At 45.8% G+C, this 12661-nt stretch overlaps 1 protein-coding gene across 1 annotated transcript in view; it reads right to left on the bottom strand.

The window, feature by feature from the left end:
* Nucleotides 1-641: 641 nt before the first annotated feature.
* LOC141126838 (uncharacterized) overlaps nucleotides 642-12661 on the bottom strand; it is a 37229-nt gene continuing 25209 nt past the window's right edge. The window contains exon 3 of the mRNA XM_073612837.1: nucleotides 642-1132. Within this exon, the coding sequence (XP_073468938.1) occupies nucleotides 801-1132 (332 nt within the window). The 3' untranslated portion in view covers nucleotides 642-800. The remainder of the gene's footprint in view (nucleotides 1133-12661) is intronic.

The following is a 12661-nucleotide window of genomic DNA, read 5'->3' on the forward strand; positions in this document are numbered from 1 at the left end:
TTCCTTGGAGAACTGCTTAGACTCTTAGCATGGCCTTGATGTGGCTATAAACTAGCATTAAATGGTTCCTTGGTTGTGGACATGCAAAATATTGCACCTTGCTGCCCTCCTCTATTCAGGCTTGGGGCATGATAAAAAGAAGTTACTCACTCAGTTCCTCTTTGGTGAAACCTGGGATCCAAGAGGCTGCTGCACAGCTTTCCTGCTATACAGGACCAGTTCTTGACTGTCAGGGCAGCTTCACCTAAGCCTGGCTGAGGCTGAAAAGGTTGTGAAACTTCAGCTGCTCCTTCTCTCTTCCACTGGCTCTCTCCTGCCCTTTCTTCTGCCCAGGGGCAGAGCCCCGAGCATCGGGGTCCCCTTCAGCTGACTGCACCCTGGACTCTGCTTCCCTCACTGCTAGGCTTCTGAACATTTATGGCATATCTACCCATCTTATGGGATTTGCCTACCCAGGGATTTGTGGAGACAATACATATTTAGAATTTAGCCTCCTTTCCTCTACCCTCTAAGTTCCAGAACTATCCAGTAAGTTCTAGAAGCCAAGGGCGGTAACAGAGGCCCAGCCCTTAGAGCTCTTTACAGCTAAACACAAACAAATTAACCCCAACTCCTCTGTCTACAAAAGGAGCCAAACTAAATTTACCTACTGTACACTGAGGGTACTACAAAGGGAATCCCTAAATACTCCATATTCTCAGACTCGTTGTTAGGAGCTTGAGCCAGGTGCTCTGTAATACCTCTGCAGAACAATGTAATTATGCTACACTCATCTGTATTTTATGGAGGCACCAGGGGTTTCAAAGTATATCAGAATTAAATAGCACAGTGAGTATACTGTATATAATATATGTTGTACATACTGTATATAATGTTACCTCAGTGGTTTGGATTGGAAGGGCAGCATTTTCTACTATGTGGTGAAGGATTTGGGATTGCTCCTGTCTTTGTAACCCCTTGTTTATTCTCATCTTCAGCTCCTTATTGAACTGGGCTTGTTTTTCTTCTAGAGCTTTACTTTCCTTCTCAATCTCCTCCTGAATCCGCCTCTCTCGCTCAATCTGCTGCTGCCTCCTCTCTTCCTCTTGAAGTTTTCTTCTTTCCTTCTCTTTCCTGTCCTCTTCTTGTTTGCCTTCAAAAGAACACATTTCATTTTATGAGGGACTTGTAATGGTAAGACACCGCAATCCATGGTAAGAAACAGTTTTTACCCTCCTATATATGATGACCATAGCTCTAATTCATTAGAAAGGCATTTTCTGTGGTTTGTGTCTGTACATTTAGGTCTGTTGGAGCTGCAATCAGAATGCTTTAGCCCTGTAGATCTAGTTGTTTAGGAAGACACCTTCCCTTTACATTGAGTCCTGAGGGCACTTCCTGCAAACACACCTGTCTGCAATGAATTGACAAGAATTTTTTTTTCTGATATTAAAAAAAAATAAAAAAATAAATATATGTATGTATATATATATATATATATATATATATATATATATATATATATATAATTTTTTTTGTTTTTTGTTCTTTGTTTTGCACTACTGCTTCTGTATGTCAAAGTAGGCCTAGTTAAAAAAAAAAAAAAAACTCAGATCCACAGCCAAATATACTCTTCCAGAGTACTCTGTCCCTGAGGAGGTCCCTGTAAATAATACAGTACTCTTCCATAACACTAAGTACAGCTTTAAAGCATCTCCAGGCCTGTAATTTAAAAGATGTGTATTTTCTACAGTATGTTTCCATGAAGCTGTAAAACCTGTATTATCCATTTCCAACAGCAGTGCCTGTGCTCCCATGCCACCTGGGTGAAAACAGTCTAGCAGCTCTCCAAATGGGTGGTGTTGACCATCAATAATAATTTTCCATTGACTTCAATGCGCGGGAGTGTTGTCATCGCGGCTCCGGCCACTCACAGCGCCGGACCCCGCAAACCCATAAGAAACGCAGAGGGAACATGTCAGCCCCCTCAGCGGTGACTGGGCGCCGCTGTGGGGGCTTTGTTCTAAGGTAAGTATTTCATAAGGTGCTAGTATGCAATGCATAATAGCACCTTATGCCATTGTCTTGCAGGTTTTTTTCCCCAGTGGTTTACTGCCGCTTTAAGTGTTAAACTGAAGAACTGTTAATGTACGCCAAACTCCATCCAGATTTTAGCTTCTCACTCCATATGTAGGAATAAAAAGTGAGTACAGAGCCTCCAACAGTGTAGAAATTCTTAAGGTAGCTAATTTATTAAAAAGTATTGCACGTACATCAAATAAAATGTAAACAAGTCTTTATAATGGTAATCCAATCATGCTGGGTGACCCTGTGCTGCGATCTCACCACTCCTTCACTTGCACGCCATGAGACACCCTCCAGTCATCAAGTACAGTTGCCGTGTAGCCACACCCCGATGCGTTTCGCCACTTCTGACTTTCAGCACAGGGCGTGGCGACACGGCATGGCAACGGAGCTCAAGTATCCTCCTCCTCCCAAATTAGCCAATCGAGTCTTCCTTCAACACAACTCCCAGTGCCAGTAAGCTCACACGATATTGTCTGTCTCCTCAAATAATCTTTTAATAGCTGACTAGAAGACTAAACCAACACACAATTTATCAGAATATATCCACTAAGCTCTACTTGTTACTAAACACCCGGCCCACACATGGGGTAACATACCATACATGGATACCACGGCTTCGTCCATATGTGCAATGAACCCCACAGTTATTGAATAGAAATTAAAACTTAGCAGAGAAACAAAACAATGATCAGTAGCTTTGAACAAAGAAAGCAAATTTATTAGTTACTACTACATATTGATAAATCAGTGTCGATATTATTGCACTAATTAGGGATGAGCTGAATACCCCCTGGTTCGGTTCGCACCAGAACCTGCGAACGGACCGAAAATTTGCATGAACGTTAGAACCCCATTGACGTTTATGGGACTCGAATGTTCAAAATCAAAAGTGCTCCTTTAAAGGCTAATTTGCATGGTATTGTCCTAAAAAGGGTTTGGGGACCCGGGTCCTGCCCCAGGGGACATGAATCAATGCAAAAAAAACTTTTAAAAACGGCCGTTTTTTCGGGAGCAGTGATTTTAATGATGCTTAAAGTAAAAAAAAAAAAAGTGAAATATTCCTTTAAATATCGTACCTGGGGGGTGTCTATAGTATGCCTGTAAAGTGGCACGTGTTTCCCCCTTTTAGAACAGTCCCTGCACCAAATGTCATGTTTAAAGGAAAAAATCTCATTTAAAACTGCTTGTGGGTTTAATGTAATGTCGGGTCCTGGCAATATGGATGAAAATCAGTGAGACAAACGGCATGGGTACCCCCCAGTCCATTACCAGGCCCTTTGGGTCTTGTATGGATATTAGGGGAACCCCGCACCCAAATTAAAATAAGGAAAGGTGTGGGGCCCCCAGGCCCTCTGAACAGCAGTATACAGGTGGTGCAAACAAGACAGGGACTGTAGATTTGTTAAGTAGAATCTGTTTGTAATTTTGAACGGGTACATTTTTAACGTGTTTAGCTCCAGCCAAAAAATCTTTTTTAAGCTTTTTGGAAAACATAGGGAAGGGTTATCACCCCTGTGACATTTGTTTTGCTGTCTGTCCTCCTCTTCAGAAGATTTCACCTCACTTTTTGTCCCAATGACAAATGTTTTTTGAAAATTTGGGGTTTTTTGTGGAACAAGGATTGGTGATAAAGCATCAGTGGAAAGGAGAAATGTTTTTCCCATATTAACTCTTACGGAAGAGAATTTCCCTTCCTAGGGGTAGATTTCATCTCACTTCCTGTTGTCTCCTTCCGTTTGCAAGTAGGAGTCGTTTGTAAGTTAGATGTTTGAAAGTAGGGGCCTGCCCTATATACTCAGCAGAAATTTGGGCCTTAGGTGTTGTTGTGGCCACAACACTGTAAGCCCTCACAGGGCCCTGCTGTGAAATATTAGATCAAGAATTGTAATTACATGCCCCTGTTGAACAGGGGCAGAAAAATTGGGCCTTTGGTGGTGGTGGTGGTGGTGCTGGTGCCACAACACTGTAAGTCCTCACTCGCTCTTGGTGGGCGCAGAAATGGGCCCTGCTGTGAAATATTAGATCAAGAATTGTAATTACATGCCCCTGTTGAACAAGGGCAGAAAAATTGGGCCTTTGGTGGTGGTGGTGCTGGTGCCACAACACTGTAAGTCCTCGCTCGCTCTTGGTGGGTGCAGAAATGGGCCCTGCTGTGAAATATTAGATCAAGAATTGTAATTACATGCCCCTGTTGAACAAGGGCAGAAAAATTTTGCCTTTGGTGGTGGTGGTGGTGCTGGTGCCACAACACTGTAAGTCCTCACTCGCTCTTGGTGGGTGCAGAAATGGGCCCTGCTGTGAAATATTAGATCAAGAATTGTAATTACATGCCCCTGTTGAACAGGGGCTGAAAAATTAGGCCTTAGGCACTGGTGTTGGTGCCACAACACTGCAACCCCTCACAGACACTCTAGTTGGAACGCAGAAACGAGCCCTGCTGCAAAGTATTGCATCAAAAATTGTAATTACACGCCCCTGTTAAACAGGGGCTGAAAAATTGGGCCTTAGGCACTGGTGCTGGTGCCACAACACTGCAACCCCTCACAGATACTCTAGTTGGAATGCAGAAATGAGCCCTGCTGCAAAGTATTGCATCAAAAATTGTAATTACACGCCCCTGTTAAACAAGGTCTGAAAAATTGGGCCTTAGGCACTGGTGCTGGTGCCACAACACTGCAACCCCTCACAGATACTCTAGTTGGAATGCAGAAATGAGCCCTGCTGCAAAGTATTGCATCAAAAATTGTAATTACACGCCCCTGTTAAACAAGGTCTGAAAAATTGGGCCTTAGGCACTGGTGCTGGTGCCACAACACTGCAACCCCTCACAGATACTCTAGTTGGAATGCAGAAATGAGCCCTGCTGCAAAGTATTGCATCAAAAATTGTAATTACACGCCCCTGTTAAACAAGGTCTGAAAAATTGGGCCTTAGGCACTGGTGCTGGTGCCACAACACTGCAACCCCTCACAGATACTCTAGTTGGAATGCAGAAATGAGCCCTGCTGCAAAGTATTGCATCAAAAATTGTAATTACACGCCCCTGTTAAACAAGGTCTGAAAAATTGGGCCTTAGGCACTGGTGCTGGTGCCACAACACTGCAACCCCTCACAGATACTCTAGTTGTAACGCAGAAACGAGCCCTGCTGCAAAGTATTGCATCAAAAATTGTAATTACACGCCCCTGTTAAACAGGGGCTGAAAAATTGGGCCTTAGGCACTGGTGGTGGCGCCCAGAACCAAAAACGTTCTTACAAGCTATCAGCATGATCATTGAGGAGGAAGAGGATAATTACTCAGGATAGTCACTCAGCATCAGCATAGGCAGTCTTTGAAGGGATCTGAGATTTAAAAAAAAATTATTCGGTTACATCAGCATCAGGTGCTTGGTAGCTGGCGGTGATCCAAGACTGATTCATTTTTATGAAGGTCAGTCGATTGACCGAGTCGGTGGACAGACGCACCCTGTGATCGGTTACAAAGCCTCCAGCAGCACTGAATGTGCGTTCCGAAAGAACACTGGATGCAGGACAGGCAAGTAGCTCAATTGCATACTGTGCAAGCTCTGGCTAGTGATCCATCCTCAAGACCCAGTAACCCAGAGGATTTTCGGTGGGAAAGGTGTCCAAGTCAGATCTTGCCCCTAGGTATTCCTGCACCATGTAAAACAGACACTGGCGATGGTTGCTGGAACCGATCATACCTTGGGGCTGCGGACCAAAGAATTGTCTGAACGCATCGGTCAGACGGCCACCTTCTCCACCGCTCCTTCTTTGACTGACCGAAGCCTCAGCAACACGTTGTCCAGAAACAGGAGTTTGTAACCTCCCAGTCTCTGGGAACGCATTGCACAGACCTTTCTGCAAGGCCTCCCGAAGATGTTTCATCCTCTGCTCCCTCTGCTATGGCAAGATAAGGTCCGCAACCTTACCCTTGTAACGTGGATCAAGGAGGGTTGCCAGCCAGTATTGGTCCTTCTCCTTGATACCACGAATACAAGGATCCTTACGCAGGCTTTGCAGGATCAGAGAGGCCATGCAGCGTAGGTTTGCTGAGGCATTCGGTCCGGAGTCCTCTGGGTCACTAAGGACGACATGGTCCGCAGCCAGCTCCTCCCAGCCACATACAAGTCCATGTGTTTCTTGGGACTGATCCCTTAAAGACTGCTGCTGATGCTGAGTGCCAGGCTCCACCTCCATACTGACACAATCTTCCTCCTCCTCGTCCTCTACCTGTGTGATCGGCGGGCACGCAGGAACACTGTCTGGATAAAGGGGGCCTTGAGAGCTAAGGAAGTCCTCCTCTTCCTGCCTCTGTTCTGCCTCAAGTGCCCTGTCCATTATTCCATGCAGCGTGTGCTCCAACAGGTGGACAAGGGGGACAGTGTCACTGATGCATGCACTGTCACTGCTCACCATCCTCATGGCCTCCTCAAATGGTGACAGGACAGTGCATGCATCCCTGATCATGGCCCACTAGCGTGGGGAAAAAAAACCAAGCTCCCCTGACCCTGTCCTGGTGCCATAGTCACACAGGTACTCATTGATGGCGTGTGCAGCCGCTGCAGCATGGCCAACGTTGAGTTCCACCTGGTGGGCATGTCACAGATTAGGCGGTTCTTGGGCAGGTTAAACTCCTTTTGGAGGTCCGCCAGCCGAGCACTGGCATTATATGACCGGCAGAAATGCACACAGACTTTCCTGGCCTGCCTCAGGACATCCTGTAAGCCCGGGTACCTGCCCAAGAACAGCTGCACCACCAAGTTAAGGACGTGAGCCAAACAGGGCACATGGGTCATTTGTCCCTGTCGGAGGGCAGAGAGGAGGTTGGTGCCATTGTCGCAAACCACCATTCCTGCCTTAAGTTGGCGTGGCGTCAACCACCTCTGAACCTGCCCCTGCAGAGCTGACAGAACCTCTGCCCCAGTGTGGCTCCTGTCCCCCAAGCACACCAGCTCAAGCACCGCATGGCATCTTTTGGCCTGCGTACTTGCGTAGCCCCTTGAACGGCTACGGAGCACCGCTGGTTCCAAGGACAAAGCACAGGAAGAAGCCATGGAGGAAGAAGAAGAGGAGGGGGTGGAGGAGAGAGGTGTGTCACAATCATTAGTAGTGGCATTTTGGAGGCGTGGTGGCGGAACAACCTCTGACACTACTGCACCTTGTCCTGCATCCTTCCCAGCTGCCAGCAGAGTCACCCAATGCGCCGTGAAACTTAGGTAACGTCCCTGTCCATGCCTGCTGGACCATGAGTCAGTGGTAATATGCACCTTACCGCTGACCGCCCTGTCCAGCGAGGCATGGACATTGCCTTCCACATGCCGGTAGAGAGCCGGAATTACCTTCCATGAGAAAAAGTGGCGTTTGGGTACCTGCCACTGAGGAACCGCACATTCCACAAACTCACGGAAGGGGGCAGAGTCTACCAACTGAAAAGGCAGCACATGAAGTGCTAGCAATTTTGCCAAGCTAGCATTCAACCGCTGGGCATGTGGATGGCTGGGAGCAAACTTCTTTCAGCGGTGCAGCAGCTGGGGCAGGGAAATTTGCCTGGTACAATCTGACGTCGGTGTACCAAAAGCAGATTGCCCACAAGTACTTGGCTGTGACACACCTAATTCTACACCTTCATTCCTCTCAGTGCAGGTCTCAGAGAGGACTGAAGGTCTAGTGGGGTTGGAGATCTCAGCTGATGAGGAGCAAGGAGAGGTCCTCTTTGTTCTTTGGTGTGGGTCTTTTAGATACGCTTGCCAACGAACTGCATGGCAGGTCAACATATGTCTGGTCAAGCATGTGGTACCCAAGCGGGAGATGTTTTGGCCACGCGAGATACGCTTGAGACATATGTTGCAAATAGCAGCGGTGCGATCTGATGCACTCGTCTCAAAAAAGGCCCACACCAAAGAACTTTTTGAATAACGCGCAGAGACTGCAGCGCCCTGCACATGTGGAGCTTTGGGGTGTGATGCAGTCAATGTGCTGCCCTTAGGCTGGCCCCTGGAGGGCATCCTGCCTCGTTGGTGATGTGCCGCCTCCTCCTCCTCCTCCTCTCTCCTATCAGGCACCCACGTTGAGTCAGTGACCTCATCATCCCCTCCGTCCTCATCACTGGAGCAAACCTGGCAGTATGCTGCAGCAGGGGGAGCATGACTGCCAGATTGCTGTCCTTCTTGGGCACCCCCTCTGTCCGTGCTCATGTTACTGCCTTCATCGAGCTCATTATCATCATCAGAGCCTTCCAAACGCTGGGCATCCTCCTGGAGCATGTACCCAACACTGTGGTCAAACAGTTCGAGGGACTCCTCAGGAGGACATGGTGGGGCTAGGGAAGGAGTCACTGATGACATTGAGCCGAGGGAAGAGGCCGCTGCTTTGCCAGACAAAGTACCCTGGGCATGGGTGAGAGAGGATGAGGAGGATGAGGACGGCTTGGTCATCCACTTGACCAAGTCTTCCGCATGTTGTGGCTCAACACGGCCAGCTGCCGGAAAAAAGGCCAAGCGTGTCCCACGGCCACGTGCTGATGAGGATGCACCGTCTCCACGACCAGCACTAGACACAGAGCCTGCTTGCCCTCTCTTATTGGCTTGTGAGTGTCTGCCTCTCTTTCTTGGCCTTCCAGACATACTAATGGCCTGTAGCTGCACTAAGCTGGGATATATATATATATGTACTGATACTGCAGCTAGCAAAATCAACTGCCTGTAGTATGAGAACACCACCAACCTTCTACAGGTAGCTTTAGCTGAACACTGTGCAGAGCTCGCAAAAAAATACCTTGTAGTTTTAGCTGAACACTGTGAGCAGGACGCACTGCACTAACTTGTAGCTTTAGATGAACACTGTGCAGAGGTCTCACTACACTAACTTGTAGGTTTAGCTGAACACTGTGAGGTGGATGCACCACACTAACTTGTAGTTTTAGCTGAACACTGTGAGCAGGACGCACCCCACTAACTTGTAGTTTTAGCTGAACACTGTGAGCAGGACGCACCGCACTAACTTGTAGTTTTAGCTGAACACTGTGAGCAGGACGCACCACACTAACTTGTAGTTTTAGCTGAACACTGTGAGCAGGACGCACTGCACTAACTTGTAGCTTTAGCTGAACACTGTGCAGAGGTCTCACTACACCAACTTGTAGTTTTAGCTGAACACTGTGAGCAGGACGCACCACACTAACTTGTAGTTTTAGCTGAACACTGTGAGCAGGACGCACCACACTAACTTGTAGTTTTAGCTGAACACTGTGAGCAGGACGCACCCCACTAACTTGTAGTTTTAGCTGAACACTGTGAGCAGGACGCACTGCACTAACTGTAAATAGTCTAGCTGCCTGACTGTGGTACTAATAGGATCAAAAGGACACCAGCAATTTTCTTCAGGTAGCTGTAAATACTGTAACAAGACAAGCCTGCCTGTCAGTAAGAAGATAACAGGGACGGATCTAGCTAAACTGAATACAGTGTATATATATATATATATATATATGCAACACTTGGGATGCACTGTAAGTGCAGCTAACTCACTGATTGTCCTGCCTAATCTAGCTAACTCAAATGAAATGACACTGTCTCTCTGTCTATCTATCTCTCTTTCAACGCCGGAACACACACTACACAGGGCCGCCGTGCAGGCGGCCTTATATAGTGTGGGACGTGTTCTAAACCCCCTGAGCCATAATTGGCCAAAGCCACCCTGGCTTTTAGCCAATTACAGCTCTCTCTACTGACGGCGCTGTGATTGGCCAAGCATGCGGATCATAGTGCATGCTTGGCCAATCATCAGCCAGCAATGCACTGCGATGCCGCAGTGAATTATTGGCCGTGACGCGCCACACGAATTTGGCGCGAACGGCCCATATCGTTCGCAATTCAGCGAGCAGGCGAATAGACGATGTTCGAGTCGAACATGGGTTTGACTCGAACACGAAGCTCATCCCTAGCACTAATTAAAATTAAAGGTTAGAGGAGCGATACTTATGCTTTTACAACCAAACACATCTATGTATACACACACACAATGTTATAGATCATATGAGACAGATGATATGGCTATCAATTTAAGCTTATGAAATATATATATAAAATATGAAAATAATTCCTTTAATATAAAAATGTACATTTTAATTAAAAAGTAAATATATACCTTCAGTAAGAACCCAACAAATAAAACAAATATTCAATAATGACTAATAAAGCAGGTTATATCAAGATCGATGTTTAACCCATTCGGGGCTCATTGTCTGTAACAAGTGAATCCACTTAGTTTCCCTCCTGGAGATGTCCCTGACTGATTTGACCCCCTCCAAGAAGGAAAAACCCTTTCAACGCCCCAAAATTGAAGAGTGGAAGGGTCCATAGCATGATGAGGCCTATAGTGTTCTGAGACACTATGATATTTATATCCTTTTAGTATATTTACTATATTTACCACATGCTCTTCAACAAAGTGAACATCATCCTACCTGGCTGCACAATATCCCAAGAGGGAAATTAATTTGTATTAGAAGTAATTGTACCTTTTTGATGATGATTTTGTGGAGCAGGCTGAACATATTACTATTAATGTCGTATATGCACTGGTCTGCCCTTGTGGACTGATGTATAGGACGTACTAAACTTGTTAGTAGACAGTTTCTAGGGCCACCCCCACTCACACCCTCTATTGGTAACTATACCCTATGTTTTCTTAATAGAAACTGTCTAACAATTTAATGATACTTGATACTTGAAATGTTAAAATTTAATTTCCTAAAAAGCAAACCTATCCCATGAGGAAGACCGTGACCATGTAGGTCGAAATGCGTCGGTAATTTTATACGACAGTCTCTCTAATATGTGATGCTGTATATAATCTTGTGTTTTCACTTTCTGTATTTGGAATGGTATCATATCTCCTTATCAGGGCTTATATTTTAACTGCTATGCTAAATGTTGATGCTATGCCAACTTTTCAATAAAGGATTTTCTTTTAACTAATTAATTCCCTGATATCATTAACCTTGCTGCTAAACCCCCCCCCCCGGGGGGAACCATTCCCATATTGATCTGTTTACTGTCCTCCACTAATCTTGAACAGTTCACTGTTTGTAAGAAATTTTTTTTTTGGAAATTAAATGTGCTGCTGCCTTGTCACTTGATTGTACTTTTCATCACGTCGTGTCGCGTCACCTCCCTGAAATGAGTTTTTGCAGGTTGGGATGTGTGTTATTGATTCATTTTAATACATATATTTTGGGGGATATAAATATATATATATATATATATATATATATATATATATATATATACACAGTGGGGATGGAAAATATTCAGACCCCCTTAAATTTTTCACTCTTTGTTATATTGCAGCCATTTGCTAAAATCATTTAAGTTCATTTTTTTCCGCATTACTGTACACACAGCACCCCATATTGTACACACAGCCCCCCATATTGTACACACAGCACCCCATATTGACAGAAAAAACACAGAATTGTTGACATTTTTGCAGATTTATTAAAAAAGAAAAACTGAAATATCACATGGTCCTAAGTATTCAGACCCTTTGCTCAGTATTTAGTAGAAGCCCCCTTTTGATCTAATACAGCCATGAGTCTTTTTGGGAAAGATGCAACAAGTTTTTCACACCTGGATTTGGGGATCCTCTGCTATTCCTCCTTGCAGATCCTCTCCAGTTCTGTCAGGTTGGATGTAAACGTTGGTGGACAGCCATGAGATGCTCAATTGGGTTTAAGTCAGGGCTCTGGCTGGGCCATTCAAGAACAGTCAGTTGTTGTGAAGCCACTCCTTCTTTATTTTAGCTGTGTGCTTAGGGTCGTTGTCTTGTTGGAAGGTAAACCTTCGGCCCAGTCTGAGGTCCTGAGCACTCTGGAGAAGGTTTTCGTCCAGGATATCCCTGTTTTTTGCCGCATTCATCTTTCCCTCGATTGCAACCAGTCCTCCTGTCCCTGCAGCTGAAAAACACCCCCACAGCATGATGCTGCCACCACCATGCTTCACTGTTGTGACTGTATTGGACAGGTGATGAGCAGTGCCTGGTTTTCTCCACACATACCGCTTAGAATTAAGGCCAAAAAGTTCTATCTTGGTCTCATCAGACCAAATAATAATATTTCTCACCATCTTGGAGTCCTTCAGGTGTTTTTTTTAGCAAACTCCATGCGGGCTTTCATGTGTCTTGCACTGAGGAGAGGCTTCCGTCAGCCACTCTGCCATAAAGCCCCGACTGGTGGAGGGCTGCAGTGATGGTTGACTTTCTACAACTTTCTCCCATCTCCCGACTGCACCTCTGGAGCTCAGCCACAGTGATCTTTGGGTTCTTCTTTACCTCTCTCGCCAAGGCTCTTCTCCTCCGATAGCTCAGTTTGGGAGGACGGCCAGCTCTAGGAAGGGTTCTGGTCGTCCCAAATGTCTTCCATTTAAGGATTATGGAGGCCACTGTGCTCATTCGGAATCTTAAGTGCAGCAGAAATGTTTTTGTAACCTTGGCCAGATCTGTGCCTTGCCACAATTCTGTCTCTGAGCTCTTCAGGCAGTTCCTTTGACCTCATGATTCTCGTTTGCTCTGACATGCACTGTGAGCTGTAAGG

The sequence above is a fragment of the Aquarana catesbeiana genome, linkage group LG01, assembly GCF_042186555.1.
Source record: "Aquarana catesbeiana isolate 2022-GZ linkage group LG01, ASM4218655v1, whole genome shotgun sequence".
Lineage (NCBI taxonomy): Eukaryota > Metazoa > Chordata > Amphibia > Anura > Ranidae > Aquarana > Aquarana catesbeiana.